The sequence below is a fragment of the Polyergus mexicanus genome, unplaced genomic scaffold (assembly GCF_030449975.1).
Source record: "Polyergus mexicanus isolate NDT 795.1 unplaced genomic scaffold, iyPolMexi1.0 SCAF_12, whole genome shotgun sequence".
NCBI lineage: Eukaryota > Metazoa > Arthropoda > Insecta > Hymenoptera > Formicidae > Polyergus > Polyergus mexicanus.
In genome coordinates, this window is record NW_027223332.1 from 8,756,461 (window position 1) to 8,774,282 (window position 17,822).

The 17,822-nt window shown below is 38.0% G+C and overlaps 2 protein-coding genes across 2 annotated transcripts in view; one reads left to right on the forward strand and one right to left on the reverse strand.

The window, feature by feature from the left end:
- Smr (nuclear receptor corepressor smrter) overlaps positions 1 to 17,677 on the reverse strand; it is a 35,892-nt gene extending 18,215 nt beyond the window's left edge. Inside the window, exons 1-9 of the mRNA XM_070305312.1 lie at positions 17,565 to 17,677; positions 16,010 to 16,664; positions 13,241 to 13,723; positions 12,727 to 13,032; positions 12,088 to 12,507; positions 10,722 to 10,766; positions 9,957 to 10,313; positions 8,844 to 9,379; positions 7,433 to 7,668 (exon numbers count right to left, since the gene is read on the reverse strand). Of these exons, the coding sequence (XP_070161413.1) occupies positions 7,433 to 7,668; positions 8,844 to 9,379; positions 9,957 to 10,313; positions 10,722 to 10,766; positions 12,088 to 12,507; positions 12,727 to 13,032; positions 13,241 to 13,723; positions 16,010 to 16,664; positions 17,565 to 17,677 (3,151 nt within the window). The remainder of the gene's footprint in view (positions 1 to 7,432; positions 7,669 to 8,843; positions 9,380 to 9,956; positions 10,314 to 10,721; positions 10,767 to 12,087; positions 12,508 to 12,726; positions 13,033 to 13,240; positions 13,724 to 16,009; positions 16,665 to 17,564) is intronic.
- Positions 1,310 to 6,241, forward strand: LOC138938219 (uncharacterized). Its single transcript, XM_070305050.1, has 4 exons — positions 1,310 to 1,806; positions 3,319 to 3,757; positions 4,585 to 5,798; positions 6,153 to 6,241. The coding sequence occupies exons 1-3, from the start codon at positions 1,491 to 1,493 to the stop codon at positions 5,744 to 5,746; spliced, it is 1,917 nt and encodes a 638-aa protein (XP_070161151.1). The 5' UTR covers positions 1,310 to 1,490; the 3' UTR covers positions 5,747 to 5,798; positions 6,153 to 6,241.
- Positions 17,678 to 17,822: the final 145 nt, after the last annotated feature.

Sequence of the window (17,822 nt, forward strand, 5' to 3'; positions counted from 1 at the left end):
AGAAATGTCAAGTTTATGAAGATACAAAGATTTCTAAAAATAAAGACACTCATATTTATGAAAATTGATGACTGATAGATTTTAATTGAGAATTATCTGTAATATGTAAATATATACGTTTCTTGCGAAAACATTATATTTTGTCTCTTTCAATCAATCACTGTTTATCCAATTTAATTTTCATCGACAATCTCAACGTATTCAATTATTAATATTTCAATTAATATTCTTATCGATATTCATTCGCAATATTTAGTACGTGGAAGAAAAATTTATTCAAGTTCCAAGAGTCTCGTATGATTTTTACTACGTAGGGTTCAACATATTATTAGTTTAAATGCTGCAATTACATATATATGCGTTGCGTGACACAACGGCGTGAATAAGTTGACGTCCTAAATTGGGACGATGCACGCATTCGTATCGCGACGTGTTGTCTCCATCGTTCGCGATATCTTTTTCACTTATATCGCTATGCCGTATCTTGTCGCAGGAAACATTTAACGGAAAATTTTGCGAACAAAAAAAAAAAAAAAATGTTAAACGCTCGTGTGATTTTTTTGAGCGCGTTACCTCAGAAAAGATTAGCTCCCTCGAAAGAAATTTTTGTTATTTATTCTTTACGACCCTGAGGAAATCAATCTCGGATAGCTGAATAAAAATGACGGGTGATTGTGAAAAATTAATCGTTATCGTCGTCGTCTCTAACGACGGGATGGGGCTCGAAAGCCGGCGAATTCCTATCGTAAGAGAAACAAGGGTGCGATCAGGAGCGCATCCTCTCGCGTAGAGAGGAATCCACGGGGCGCAGATGCAGCTCGTCTGTGATCGCTTGTAACGCCGCCAATCTACGCTCGTCGGGGGCGGTTCTCGGTTATTCCCGGGGGGTTGTTGAGCCAACCCCACGCGATGTAAGCGGTAGAGTAGGTAGGTAGGTAGGTAGGTGGTAGAAGAGCTACGGCATGAAAAAGCGAGCGTGTCTACGCGCAGCTGATAACAGTGCGCGACGGTGTGCCTGCCAGCCGGCGTTCAAATCACAAAGAGCCGCGAGATCAGCCCGCGTATCACAAAAGCGAGGGTGTCGAAAGAGACATCCGGTCCCGTTTCCTCCGAGAAGTATCGAATCCGAGATCGCGAGACGTGGTATTGTCTTACGAGAAATCGGAGTCGTTAAAAATTTTAAAAGCTGCGAGATATTAAACAAACATTATGAGAACGCTTGGATTTTCGTTTGTGAATTCTGTGGAGAAAGAAAAATAAGATAACAATGACGACGTCGCTTTGTGCATTTCTCACCGACAATGGCGCTTTTTCAATCGTAATGTCTTAAAAGCAAAACCCTATTCGTCTATCGATGTCGTTGATGTCACGAGCCGACATTGAACGTCCATTAGAAAATTCGTATCTGGAAAAATCCTTATAGGAAACACGCGTAGGGTGGGAAAGTGGTTGTTGGTACCGCATTGTATATCCGTAAAGGGTGATCGACGATGTACGGTTTGTACAGAGCTTGGTTCGGCGGCGGTATCACCGGCGCCAGCTACCCCTGCCTCCAAGACACGTTTTCGCCGCCCGACACGGTCGTGCGAGTCGGTAACGAGGGTGAGCACCAGTTCGTCGCGCATAAGGGCGTGCTCGCGGCCCACAGCGGATATCTCAAGGCCCTGCTGGCGAGCGCGACGACGACGACAACGTCATCGTCGTCGACGACCTCGCCCTTCGATCCCTCCTGCGCGACTGTCGCCGTCACGGCGACCAACGGACAATCGCAGCGACCGGTCACCTCCGTGTCGGTCTCGTCCATTGGTAAATATCATTCGATGAACAAAAAGTTCCTTCATCAGCCCCGATTAAATTATTCCCCTCTTCTCAAATTTAAGAAGAGGTTTTATACGTTGAGAGAGAGGCTATCCTTCATTTGTCATTTATCTTTCTAATAAAGAATATATATGCAAAAGAAGAATATATCGAACAGTAAAGATTATATTACGTAAAATGATGAAAAACTAAGTATCGTTTATATACATATATCTTAATTTCGTTGATAAATTCTGAATAGAATTTTTTAAAATATGCTGTCGCGTTCTATGTGCTATTATACAATATAAAATAGTAAATTAAATATTTGATGCAAAATGGAAAATTTCCAAGAAAATTTTTATACTCACGTTATTATCTCTTTTCTGTTCTTACCACCTCTTTCGCTACAATATGCAGCGTTTTCTGGATATACTAAATAAGGAATAGATGCATTTTAGATGCTGTTTAAAAAAAAAAAAAAAAAAGAATGACAATTTCCAAAAACTGCTTTCAAATAATATCAATCAAACGAATGGCGAGACGGAATAATTAACAAACTTTTATCGGTCGTGCAGTATGCCATCGCTACTTCCAATCTCTCATTGGGATTTTTCAATAATTATCCGATTCAATCCAATTCAATCTGATAATTGAACCGGATTTACAAACGACGGTAAGTCTACATTTGCAGTTTTCGAAACAGAATTGTAATCATAATTTTTCCATCTAATATAGTAATTCGAAAAAAATCTATTATACATAATGCATAAATATTATATTTGTAAAGTAATCTATTTCGATTCCCTAATTGTGTGATTCAAATTCAATCAATCATAAACAACTATCTATTAATTTTTTTCAAGTATTCTCGAAAAATCATACGATTATCTTCCGGCTCGATATTAGATCAGGTTAAAAGACATATTTTAACAATAAAAGAAAACTGTATGTGAGAGACTAGTCTCTCTCTCCCTCTCTCTTTCTCTCTTTCGGACTCCTTCATAAAACGAATGAAAAAACTACTCGTTAAGAAGTATGTATCAGGATGACCCTACTAAAATCTTGTAAAAAAATTCTCTGATAATGTCCTGATCTTCCAAGTATTTTTGTTCAAAATTCCGAATAAAGGGAATATTTTAAAGATTTGTTTGATACAACTTTCTAAAATAAGTTTTTTTTTATTGCATGTGTTTGAAAAAAATTAAATAGCTTTTGTCAAGTAAATATTTTCCACTTATTTATCATTAAAAATCATAATAAAAAAAATTGTACCGCATATATTCAATATTTCGTTAAGACATTGAATATACAAAATTATCAAAACTAGAAAGAATTTTTTAAAATATTCCCCGAGTCCTAATAAAATTCCATGAAAATTTGCTGATTTTTCCAGGGGGGGGGGGGGGAACACCCTGAGAATTTTAAGTTTTCCATGTTTTTCTAGGAAGTAGACACCCTATGTGCTAATTCGCGCTTGATCTCGAACAATTAACGAATCACCTCCCAATCTGATGGCAGGTGGAGAGGCGTTCGCCCCGCTGCTCAACTACATGTACACCGGGCGGTTGGAGGTGACGTTGGACAACGTTTACAGCGTGTTACTGGCGACGCATCTGTTGCACATGCCGGGCGCCTTGGAGCAGTGCCGGGCCGCGTTGCTGAGGCTGCGGGCACCACCGCCACCGCCTCCGCCCTTAGCGACGTCCGCGACGTCGTCGACGACGACCGCCGGGTCGCCGCCGATCGGGGGGAACAGCATACTGCGACCCATACCTAACCGTCTGGTTGTGGGCCCGCCCCTCTGCTGGCCCCCGACGACCCCGCTCGCGTACTCGCCGGTGTCAGCGGCCATGTCGCATCATCTGCCGCCGTCGATGCAGCCGTTGATGCGACCAACGACCGTGACGTCCAGCGTCATCGCTCCGAGAGAGAAGCAGGAGCAGTGCGCGAATTATAGGTTGGCAGTAAAATGATGAAATCTTTTTCTTTCTCGCGCGATTTTAGTCCAAAAATTTATGCTATTGAGAAAGTGTATAAAAATCAAAAAGAGATTTAAACTCTATTCTGAAGATTCTATACAAAATCTTTAAGCAATAAAATTAATAAGAGATTATAAATCTTATAAGGTTTATATCTATAAGATTTTTTATATATGTATAAAATATAAGCTTTATTGATCTTATAAAGTTTATATTATTATTATATTGTGTATTGTTTTCATTATCAATAATGATCTACGAATTTTTATTTAATTCTGACAGCTTATTGTAATTTGATCCAAATACTATTATTATTTATATAGGAAAGATAATAGCATCTAAATTACATTGTTTTGAAAATAATACATAGTTCTCCTTTTTTGGTTTATTAATAGAACACCATTCAATTTGCTGCTTCAAGATTTTTCAATACAATGAGATTTGAACATATAGCACCAAAATTTTCACTTATAGTTTTGGAAGAAAATATAATTCGTTAAGAAGAAGAAAAAAGAGAGAGAGAGAGAGGGAGAGAGAGAGAGAGAGAGAAAACTGAGAAAGTTAACTATAAATTTAAATAAATTATGTAAATTATCTTTGGCTTTGTTGATAAAGATAACAGTATACATTTAAAAACAGCGATTCATAATTTCGAGAAATGTCGTAATCATAATTAACAGCTGTAATATGACAAAAATAAATAAGAATATAATAATAATAATAATAATTTTTTACAAAAGTATTCGAAAAAATATTTCAAAGTTTCAAGATTAATAGATAAAAAAATACGGGTGAATGCTTGCAGCACCAATGAGATGCCGAAGTCACCGCCGTCGTCGCCGACTTTGCATAAACATAAACGGCCGAGACCGAGCTCCAGCAGATCGAGAACACCGGAGATCGTGTCTACTGTATCAACCCTGCCGTTCGTGGCAGCTGCCGCGGCCGCGTTCACCGCCTTCACCGTGACGAATAGCACAGCGAATTCCGCGACAAGAACGTCGTCGCCGTCGCGCTCGATCTCGCCGGCGCCGACTTCCGTGTCGCGGACGCACTCGCCTGCGCATCACCGCGACGACGATAATTCGACGACGGATCGCGACGAGGCTCAACGAGAAGCCGAGGTTTCCGTTAGATCTCAAATCGCCGATCGACAATGCCGATCAGATGGATCGTCCCAAGATGGAACATCAAATCGCGATCGAATCAACCACGGAAACGCCGCGATATCGTCGGAACGGGACGATCGAGCGCGTTCGTCTCGTCGCCGAGCACGAACCTCGGCCGCGAGAGAGACCGCCGCTTCCTCGTCGAGTACCGTCTTCTCCGTGATATACGACATCGCGTGCTGCGACGGACCGGTGCGCTTTCACCGAGTCTTGAACGAGAACTATTCATCGGCAACGTCATCGCACGGTGCGCAGACACGTCCGCAGAGGAACTGTCAATTGACGATAGAAAGTGAGGATCCGTCGAGCGAAAACGACGAGAACGGTGGACCGGCGAGCGAACAAACCGGCGACGGTCTCGCGCGTAGTCCCAACAACGACTCGAGCAACGATGCCAACAATGCCAATAACGGCGGTTGCTATACTTGTGGCTATTGCAAGCACACCTTCAAGTCGCAATATTGCTACAGGAAGCACGCCAAACGGCACTTGTTACCACCGACGAGGATTACCGAGACGACCAGTGACAGCGGCGACAGCAGCTCAAGACAGGAAGCCGAAGCCGCAGCCGCAACCGCGGCGGCCGCGCGTGGAAATAAGCGGGAGGTCAGATTGTTGGATCTGAACGTACAATATTATCCCTGCAAGATCTGCGGCTGCAAATTTCCGAGTTATTACTTCGTGCACAAACATCGCAAGCTATGCCATGCGAACGACGAGGTGAGACAAGTTGTCACCGACGGAACGAACGCGTCGAGTCGCGACGTGAATGCGCCATCCCTTCAGGGTGCTCCGTGAAACGAGAAGACGCGATTTTTCTTATCGCTCCGGATAGAGATATTAAGATATGGTAGGTATTGAGACAATATTTATGTCTATGATTATTTGTCAACGTCATCTCGGTACCCTTTCATTGAGAGATTAAAAAATTAAGGATTAAAAAATATTAACGTTATAACTTAATCATATTAGATTTAGACGCTCTCAATTAATGTTAAAATTTAAAAAATATTTTGTGTATATTTATAATAATTAATACAAACTAATTAATAAAAAAAAATATATTATTAATCTTTTCTTTATGCTCTCTAAATTTTATGAATATTTCGTATAAAACGCGTACTATACATATATAAAAGATATATATTGCATGCGACAATACTCTGACAATACTTTTATTCTAATATAATTCTATTGTTTTCAGATTTTTCTCCCCTCTTTTTTCAACGCAAATATCCGTGAACGGAATATCGCAAGGATGACACTTCAACAACAAAGGGGACTCGAAGTATCGATACTAGCGTATCAAATATATAATTGCAAATAAAATAGATCGAGAATTAAAAATCGGACTATTGTAGAATGTAATATAAATAATAGATATTATCCTTAACATCCATAATTATAAAGCACATTCTCAAATTACCTCAGAATTGTAAACTGATTAGCCTAGAAAACAAGCTTCCCCTAACAACATTGAAAAGAAAATTTATACAACTATTAATTTACGTTTAGATATATAATAATAAATCCTCTCTCTCCTCATGTATGTTCTTTAACGTTATATATATATATATATATATATATATAATTTGATGTTAGAACACACACCGCAATATTTAAAGCGTTGGTACATGTATTTCGTGTATCAACAAATTGTATAAAATAAGAATAAAAGTCTGACGTAATTATGTAGTTGATGTAACCAAATTTTCAATATATTGCACAAAAGTTCTGTGAGGAAAACGATAGCTACGACACGAATAAAAAGAAACGCTAATTTTTCCATATAAAATGGAACTGCGCGTACATGAATTATACTTAAATGTTAAGTTTAAATTTAGACCTAAGATTAAACGTTAACTCGTTGCTGTTTTTCATTTGTCTCGTATAGAAAAGATTTTAATCTCATTGAATCGAGTTTTATACTTCAACAATATATATATATATATCGCGTATAGATTCTGTTGGATTTAATTAACCGCAATCTCTAATATCAAATATATCAATATACATGTTGAAAAAGTGTTCTTCAAATGTTACAAAAATAAGCCACGATATAAGCCAGATTATGTGATACAACGTGAGAGAGATTATTATATTATTAAATATCCTATACTCCCGCTTCCCACCGCCACAAAAGCGGCATAATGAAATCAATAAATCGGCGATGTTTTTCCGAAAGTATATCAATAATATGAAATACTATTTCGCATTGTCTCTACATATTATATCAACTTCTTGAAAACCGAGATAATTTCGATAATATTAAAGTGACTTTTTTTAACTTTAATATTATCAACCTAATTCTTATTATAATATAGGGATAATTCGTAAATGGAAATCGTATAATAATCCAAATATTTGGAAAGCATTAGGAGGAAATAGTAAAAATCAAATCGTGGAAACGAGATTTAAGCGCAGACTGTAGCAAAGAAGTGATGCGAAATAAAGACCGAGAATATCAATCAGTTCAAAACTTACCGATGACGTCGATCGACGGTGCCTCTTCGTCACTGGTCTCCATGGGAGTATGATTCTCCTTCTTCTTGTCCTTTATTCTACTACTGGTTGCAACGTTAGCACCACTGCTACTTGTATCCCTGCAACCTGGTTTCTTCTTACTAGATTCCTTAAAGTCCGATTGGATAGTTGAGACATTCGTCGCATTGATGTTCAACGAGGAAGCGGATGAAGACAGCGCGCCTTTTCCTTCCATTCTATAATAGAGTATTATTAAATGATATATAAATTATTAAATAATATAATCTATTAAGCTTCCCCTCTTTCTCTTTTATTTCGATCGTATTTTTATTCTTCAAGCAAAAAAATGCAGCTTTTTGTATACGATAATAAAAAATCTTATCATGATAAAATTTCGTCGATTGTGCCTCGAAAAGCAGCGAGTTCGACATTCATCATCATTCTCATCGGACAGAATCACATTTCCAACTATCGAGTCAATTACGGTGATGAGAGCCTACGTAAACATAATCCACTAACCGGTAACCATTGATTAGCATTACAATCTGCTAATAATTGATCTTCCCCCACTCTTATCAAGCTGCCGTCGCTGCCTGCCGCATCCATCTCACTTCATCCCGTCACCCCTGGTATATTCCCATTACCCCTACCCGTTTCTCTTCAAACTGACTTTCCATGCCTCAACAACGTGCTCCTTTATTCGGCTATTGCGCGATCAACAATGATAAGCAAAACCTATCTCAACTAATCAGTTTCACCGAGAATAAAAAGACAGATTAAGTTTTCTTTTCTCTTCTTTTTTTTGTACGTAGTTTTATAATATTCGTGTGCTCTGCCCAAGCGATGTATTGTAATCGTTAAATGGGTATTCGCGGGTCGTCTCTCCCACCGTGAACAATATTGAGATTGGTTCGTTGGAGTGGGGTATGTTTGCAGAATGAATATCTTCCGGCCGATGGATACGGTTCATTCAATCAGTCCGCGTATACGCTTTTATATAGCGAATCGGGACCAATTGGTATGCGCGTTTCGCAAAATGAGCCGCGCCAATTCTTTTATTTCTTACTCGCATATCGAGTAAATGATCAATATCGCGCTGCGAATACTTGAAAAAAAAGAAAAAAAAAGAAAAAAAAAGAATCAAAGAGAACGATATTCGCGCGACAACATTCGGCATTCGTATATGCGTCAAAGCGCATCCCATGATTCTGGTACACCCTAGTATCTCGACGATTTGAAAATCTAATAGTCTAATATCCGTTGAAACGTATAAATATTTTTTTAACGTTGCTATATATAATTGATATATCAACATTAAACGTATACAATTATAGAGAAGTTTGCGATAGACACATTTTAAATATTGTGCAAATATTGATTAAAATATATAAGACAGCAATACTTAACGTACATTACTTTAATATCCTTCCCCGTTTCCAATTGCGCTTCGTCCTTTGAATCCATCTTTACCAGATGAGGTTCCTTTGAGTCGGTCTTGTTTTCCTTGTTCTCCTTGCTCATCTCTCTAGAATCTTTCGCGCTGGACGTCGTCGATGTCGCCGAGACGCTCGACGCTGTCGTGTTCAAAACTGATGTCGTTGTCGTTGTCGTTGATGCCGTTGCAGAATCTGCCGTTACGCTAACGCCCGATGCTGTCGAGCTCAAGGGAGTCGTCGTCGTCGTTACCGTCGTGGTCGTAACGGTTGTCGACGACACGCTCGATGTAACCGTGGTACTCGTTGTGGATGTAGTTGTAGCCGTTACCGAACTATGCTGAGGATTCTCCTGAGTCTTTTGTTGCTGCTCCCGCTGTAACCTCGTCGTTATCCCTGCCGTTAAAATATCTATGGGATTCTCCTGAGTCTTTTGTTGCTCTCGCTGTAACCTCGTCGTTACCCCTGTCGTTAAAATATCTATAGATCCGATAGTCGAGTTGGTATTATTTACCTAAAACAATATCAAATTCACATGTTACATATGATATTCATTAGTATAGTAATATCTTTGATATAAGTTTTTCTTCATTTTTAAATCTCGATAATATATGTGATTAAGTGTATAATATGAATAAAATGCTTTATGTTTGTAAATAATTATTTGGATTTAACTCTTAAATAAAACTTGGGTCTTTAAAAGTAAGTTTAGACCTGCACTGCTCAAAAGATAAGATTTGGAGATGAGCATTATGCTTTTCTCTAGATTCTAAATTTTTCTTAGAGAGATAGAAATAGGTTTATAGTCTATACTTAAATGCAATAATTATACACATATGCAACATTATGTTACAATACTATAAATTCTAAAGCAGAAAATAATTTATCTTATAAAGTAAAGGGACGAGTCTTTTTTTAAAGTATTTTTAAAGTGCAGACAAAAGTGTAATAGTTTTTACTTTTTGTATTTTAGAAATATCGACAGAAATAAACATTCGAGTCATATTTTGAAAATTGATATAAATTTTAACATGCGCGTTTTTCGCATGCATTTTACTATATAATATATAACTACATATAATAAAACTTACTTTATTATTCGGATTATTTCGAGAACTACGCGTCCGTTGACGTGACTTTCGTAAAAGCTGTTTATAATTCTCCGTTTTCTTAGTGAGGTAGTAGTGATGTACACAATCTGGAACGCCCTTATGTTCTAACGATTGAGCTATCACTCCGTAATTTTTAGGATGCTGAAGGTATTTTTCTTTGAATGATTCGTGCTCCACAGAACTCCATACATTGATTAATTTACGTTCACTGTGCAGAGCTTCCAACTCTTCCGGTTGGAGCAGTCCATTCCGATTTTGGAAAGCGATCCTTCGTTGCTTCGCATCCAACAGCAAAGGCGGTATAACAGCGTACGAACGCATCTTCTTATCCTCCAACTGTCATAAATAATAATTTCATTATATATCTATTACCTCTCGTTAGAACATTAATACTAAAAACTATATCATCAATATATTTTTGTAATGCATTGCGCAACTTTTATTCAGTTTTAAGCTTTTTTACCTTAATATTAAAAACCGTTTAATTTAAAAAATTATGTTGATAAAACATATCGATATATAAATAAATCTTTTTGTTTAAAAAATAGATTAATATCTTTCATCTTCAGCAATAGTTATGGATCCAATGCGTTCCTCTTGCAGTTTATTATTACATTACGCTAGTATAATTTCAATTTATTGATCAAACACACGTTTTTGCAGAATTAATGGCGCAGTATATCCATAACTAATGTATGGTAGAAGGATAAGGATGAAGGGAGCAAAAAAACGCACGTTACTAACCTGATAGGCTTTAATGAAATTTTTTAAATCTTGCAATGTTTCTTCCTGGGGAATCAGTAAAGGTTAGATATCTTCCATGAAGCATCATCAAAGAATCTCAAAACAAGAATTAATTAAAAAAGAAAACATGGAAAACAGAAATAAAAAAAATCAAAATGCCTAACAATGCTTTTTCAGATAATTATTAAATGAGATCATTAATTAACATAAAAATTTTCTAAAGAAGACCAGCTTTAATATGACGTTGCCAATTGCAAAGAGATATTTTACTTCAAAAATTTTGTTATCGAGCATCGTGAATCTGAATCAATTAAGACTTTACTGCCCCACATATGTATTAGTACATCCGATGGTAACTTTCAATCATCTCCATCCATTTATCCAGTTTGCCATCCTTTCCCTGGTCCGTATACAGTAGAAGACCAAAAGAGAAAACAAATGTCTAAAGATAGGAAGAAACTGTCAGTTACCATCCTTTGATTATAATAATGCAAATCTTTAGTTATTTAATGTGATAATCGCTCTCGCAAAATTGCGCTTTTGGAAAAACGAGAAAAAAAGAGATAAGATAAATTAACAGAAAAAAAAATAATAGAGAATATTATGATGTTAATCTCTTTACTGTATTAAAAATGTAAAATACTACTTGTAGGTATTTCAACATAAATATCAAGAAATTTGATAATACAAAAATTAAATCTGTCATAACGTTAAGTTTATTTATTTAACTGTAAAATACTATTTTTTTTCTCCAGATTAAGAGTATAAAGAATTTTAACAAAACTGTATTTGTGACGTCTCCAATATTTATATTCAATTTATATATATTTATATAGTTTCATCAAATATCTTATATTTTAATGTACCATAATTAATCATTAAGAAAATAAATATTTACAAAATTTTAACAAAAAAGAATTGTAGTAAAGAAAAATAAAATCTACTTAATATTGATCAATTTGCTATAAACGTGTGTTGAATCTATAAATCGTTTTCTAAAACGGTATTTAAATAGACAAGTAACTACTATTTAAATAATAAACAATACTTCTTTGTCTAATGGCAACAATAGAAAAGAAATTTGCACATTCCAAGACAGCTTGTCTTTTATAAATTAATATCATTGAGTCAACAAAACTGAATAGGTATCTGTTAACAATGTTTTAAAGTTCCCACTTCAAGTTGTTTTCACAGAAAGTGTTTATGAACGCTAATTTTAGTAACGTGCCTTCTTTTTACTATACTCCCTATACCATTTCTTCATCCTTACCATAATAAATTTTGATTTCCTTTCTTTCGCAACAGCTAGTCGCATCGCTCACTTTGCGACTACTTGGATAAATAGAGTAACAGTAACGCGATATACCTCTTGCTCCTGTAGACCATCCATTATCTCTTCAAGATCGGCTTCACTCTTGATGCGAGCACCAACTCTGTTAAAACGCTCCTTGTCTTCTCTTTGTTTTCGCAACTCGGGAAACACCTTCTCGAAGAACTCGCGGTTCTTTGTTTCCTTTGATTTCCTCTTCTGCGTCGCCTCCAGCCGTTCTACCTTCCGATGCCACTCTTGAACCAAGATTGTGTACGTTTGTGTTTGCTGCTGATGAAGAGATGCACGTTCAGTATGATCTCTCCGCAGCCTCGCTATGAGTCTGGTTCGCATACACGTTTGATGCCGCGTACGATTCTCCTGGTACACACTCGTATCCGACGGTTGATTATATAAAGGTAGTTCTATCTTGGGACCTAATTTTTCCATGAGTCTATGAGCTTCTTCCGCCTTTCGCTGTTAATAAGAATATGCCAAATTAAAATTCATTAATTGATTCTTATCGATTATTTCTGAACGCTTGAAATATTAATTTAATCAATCTAATTTTGACAATACAAATAACTCGTGCTGAAACATTAAGACGCGAGCGACATCTAAATTTGATTTTTGCTTAAATATCTGACGCTTAACGGAATTAAAGCGTTCAATTAATATTACGTATATATAGTTTACCCTATTTTCAGCGTAGATCTTTTGCGCCAACGATTGATGCTTTGGTTGTTGCGACTGCTCCTCAATATTACGTTTGAGACCACTCGCTTCCAGAGGCTTATTCGCTGCTTCCTCCAATTCTTTTATCCTCTTCCGCAACATATTCAACTGATTCTCTCTCTTGGCGATTTCTCTGTCGACTTTGCCGATTTGTTGCAAGAGCTCATCCTTGGTACTTCTAAGCGCATCCTCTTGTATATTCGGCTCTGGAAGAGTAGGCGAAATGGCTTCCGTTTGCGGCGTATATGCACCCACGGCAGGCTGCTCCTAGCAAAAATTCGTCATATCATATTGTGTCTAATAAATATGTTTATTTAATTTATATTTATTTTATTCTTTTCCTATTTAATAAAATACAATTTATATTTATACAACATTGGTTTATTTATTTCAATTTGTAGTTTATCCTCTCTAAAGATATTTCAACTATATATAATCTGTCAAATTATCAAGATAACTGTCATGCTACACTCACCCTGGTGTCTATCCTAAGCGGCTGCTGCAATTGCACGACATGCTGCTGCTGCTGCTGCTGTTCCTGCTTACCGCCGCAAGGATCCGCGGGCGACAAGCTCTGACAACGCGACTGTGACTGTGATTGCAGCTGCTGGACCTGCTGATGCGGCTGGCCCAGACGAATCTTTTTGAAAGGCGGCGTGTCTTGCTGCAGACTAGCCATATCGATGGCGGTACGAGTACAATACTGATCCGGTTGGACGGGCATGAGGCCTACCCGTGGCGGGTTTCTTGCCGCCGCCGCGTGCTGTTGATACTCGGACGCGGCGGCCGCAGTTGGCGACGGTATCGGCGTCACCGAGGAGCCGGTAGGCGGTAAGAGGGATATCCTCGGCCGATCACCTCTGCCACCGGTTCCCATGCCACTGTACTCGGCCACTACCCCGACACCGACTTGCGACAGAGGACTGTTGCTCACGCTGATAGCAATCCTCTCATTCACCTGAAAAGAAAACACCACGGTCAAAAAAATCTTATTCCGCCTCCATTCTTCTTTACCTCTCTTTCTCCTCTCCACCCGTTTCTATTTTCTTTCATCGTCGTCTTACTTATTCTTTGCCAGAGGTTCAATTTATTTCTCGCTCCATTCTTTCTAACCTTCTTCCCGCGAAACTATTTCAGGAAAATCGATGACCCGGTTCAAGAAAACGCGCGATATATCCCCGCTGCATTGTCCCCTACATCTCCCGCGCGCAATCATCTGTTCAAACTTCTCTTTTCTTTATTTCTATCAGTAGTTTTGCGCACACAATGTTGGCTCACTCGGTCGTCGTGCTTTGTCACGGACGTTGTTCACAAAGCTAAGCTCCATAGTCCCTATTGTATCGTAATGTACAAATTACTCTATAAGCCATGACAACTAAATAACCGGCTCGAAATATATGTAAGAAACAAACAAAATATGTGATTGTGTTACACGTGCACATGTAGAACGCTGCGTACATGTGTAGCCCGATAGTGAACGATCGAAACTTTCACCCGCCCACTCGCATCACGTTACGAGCTAAATATGATAATGTCCGTTAGAACTATGTCATGCCGTGAATCTAACTTGATTTAAGATTTGGAAAACTTCATAAAAATTAAATAATTGATATTTAACAATATCATTGCACAAGAAATCTTTAAAGAAATTTCCAAAAATTTTAAAATTTTACAAAAAGACAAAAAATAGTTTTTTCATGATTACTAATGGATAATTGGATGCAGAGTGTCCATTCAAATGTTATAAAAAGATTCCTTGAAAATTCTCTGATCTTCCAGGTTTTTTTGTTCAAAATTCCATATATTTATAAAAAATATATTTTAAATAATAATAATAAATAAATTATATATATATATATATATAGTTTTTTTTTAATTTCCTGAGTTCTAATAAAATTCAATGAAAATCTCCTAATTTTTTTCCAGGTATAAAAAAATCTAAAAATTCGAAATTGTCCATATTTTTTCATAAAGTGGACACCCTGTGATATATCGTAATCGCGAATTGCTACTCATTTGAATATATATGCGCGTTTAAAAGAGAAATACCATACATACTTAAATAAATGTCACGTTTCTCTTATTTATATTATCTTACTACTTTTAATATACTTTTGACAAAGTTTTTTTTTCTATAATTGTATCAACACGTATTTTCAATTGTATATATACAATATGTGCGGTTTCATCAAAAAAATAATTTGTCAGCATATTGAAATGTAACGTCATCGTGAAATATATATATATATATATATATATTTAAACGTCTGGCAAGAACGAGCACATGGTTTGGCTCATCAATTCTTTGCTAACAATGACGTGCGATATTTAAAATTGCAGAGCGTCAGCGCGCGTGAATTGTATTGTTAAAAGAAAGAGAAAAAGGAAAGAAGGACCGATATCGGTGAAAGTCAAGGACGAGGCCCCGGCCGATACGACGTGCGTATATACGCCTGCGTTGCGTGATCGCGTGTTCCGATTACTCTAGAATTCGATGTTACGAATATGGATCTCTAATCTCGATATTTTTTTGCAAAAACGCGCATCTCGATGTCGCGCTCATCGTCGCTCGTTACAATCAAAGAATTGTTCTTTCGAATGACCCAATTCCTAACGAACAACTATAAAGCAAGGCATTTAAGGCATCAAATTTTCTAAAGATTGTTTCGAATAATTCGAAATGAGAAAAATTCAAATTTTCCGTTAAATAATTTTCAACGTAATTATATTCAAATGTTATAGAAAAATTATTTACACACAAATCAATAATGACCTTAATTTGTAGAAAGCAATCGCGAGATAAAAGTGAATAAACCTCTTTCTCTAAAAATAAAGTATAAAAGCATAAAAGCATCGAAATACACGTGATTATACGCATATATATGTGCGCGTGTATGCGCGTTCATTTTCTTAATATTGAAATATTTATATTAAAGCGACAAGAGGAGCATTGAAAAAAGCAATTTTCTCGAGACGGAACTTCTCCTTCTCCCATAGCTATTTCTCGACTTATTACAATTTTACAGTGCTCTTTAAAAAAAAAAAGAAAGAAAGAATCCACTTCATTCTCGGGCGTGCTTGCGTGACCATGACCGTTTGATGCGTCGCGACGCCAAGCGCGTATCGGGGATATCCCTGCCGAGACGATAGACCTCGAGGAAAAGGTGACGAGGAAGTGTTTGCGCGCGCACGTATATATGTATATATATATATATGTGTAGTTTCGCGCCATGGAAATACCTACGTTCGTGGTGCTGGCGCGGTACGCGTCTCTCGCGGTATAGGCAGTCCCAGTGAGCGGTGGCGGTGGTGTTTGGCTAGCGATGACGGTCGGCTGGCTCGGAGGGGGTGCAGGTGCGGGCGCGGGTATGGGCACGGGTGCCGCCGGCGACGGTGCGGTGGTGACGACCGCCGCTACCGCCGGCGCCGACACCGAGGTCGGCGGATAGGAATGAATGTAACGGAGCATTGATGGTACGGTGACGTAAGGGGTGCCACTCGCGGTACCGCCACCGCCGCCGCCACTGCCATTGTTGCTACTGCCGCTACCAGCAATGCCGCCGCCACCGCCGCCGCCGCCGTTGCCATTGCTGCCACTATTGCCGCCGGTGTTGTTGCCCGCACTACCGTTGCTCGCGTTGTTGTTGCTCACGCTGTTGCCACCTGCCGCTACAGATAAAACGTTCGAAACGCCGATCACACCGCTGTTGCTGCCGCTGCTCGTGGCGGTGCTAATTCCAGCGACGACGGCAGGGCCGCCCGCGGTCGCGGCGGCGGCCGCGGCTGCGGCCGTCGCGGAAGACGCGGCAGCGCCACCCTGCGCGTACGTCGCTCCCGTTCCTACCGTCCTCGGAGACACTGGACTGCTGCTCTTGATGTTGACATAGCTCTGCGTTGGTCTGCAATCGTCGTAAAATTACATTAGACTCGAGGTTAGAGAGATTCAAGTACGATAGACCCGAGGCGAAAAAAGTCTCGCGGGTATAAAATCAATCTTTTCACTGCTATATAAATTATTAGATGCAATGGAAAACGACGAGTTCTTACATTTACAATTGTACTATTGTAAATTTGATATGTGTTAGTTGATTGTATCTGTTGTATTTTATTCGTCTATGAGTACCATTTACGAACTTAAGCCTTCCACGAATAGATGAGCTGATATGATATGATATTCCGCAGTTGACAACTAAAAGATAATGGCACTTTGATAACGTCACTATATATAATATCACTATTAAAAATCTAACGATCAATATTTCATTTTCTTCTATAATAATAAAGCTACATGACTATAGCACTGTCTTGTCTTTAAGAAAATGTAGCAAAACATAAGCATCAAAATAAGTAATGAAATAATCAAAATCTAATCGCATGATATATCTTACGAACATTATTAATCATTCGGCAATAATATTGTATAGATTAAGCCTGATTTAATTTACTCTATATTATTATTGTTATGATAAGAAACTATATTGTTTTTGTAGGAAAAATATTTCTATAATATATACGTATGTAAAATAGATAACGCGGAACTTGTACGAGTTTACGGAATATATTTTTAAAGAAAATATTTTATATATATATAAATATATCGAGTAATGACAATTATATCAGAATGATGTATAGAACGATCTCGTCATCTCTCAGTATTTATATTAATCATTCAGCGAGCTTGTTATATCAGTACGCGTCGCAGCAGTTTGTTTATCGGCTCGTGTGTCACCGGCGCACGTCATACACACGGTTTATCCAATTTGACCGGCTTAGAAGAAAAAGAAAACTGTCAAGCATACGATTGACAGCAGCCTAACAACTTTATATAGCCGATCGATATCCATTGGTTTTTTCTTTTCTCTATCCAATCACGTTTACGATTCCAGTTTCTGATTTCTTCTCCGAAGGCCATCGCTCGGTAATCCGAAATGTCAAAATAAAGATTTTTTTCTTGAATTGAATCGAACATTTCGCCAATTAATTGTTCCACATCGCGTGCTCCTCTCTCATTTTAGCAATAAAATCATGTATAGTACTCTGCGTTGATACCACTGCTT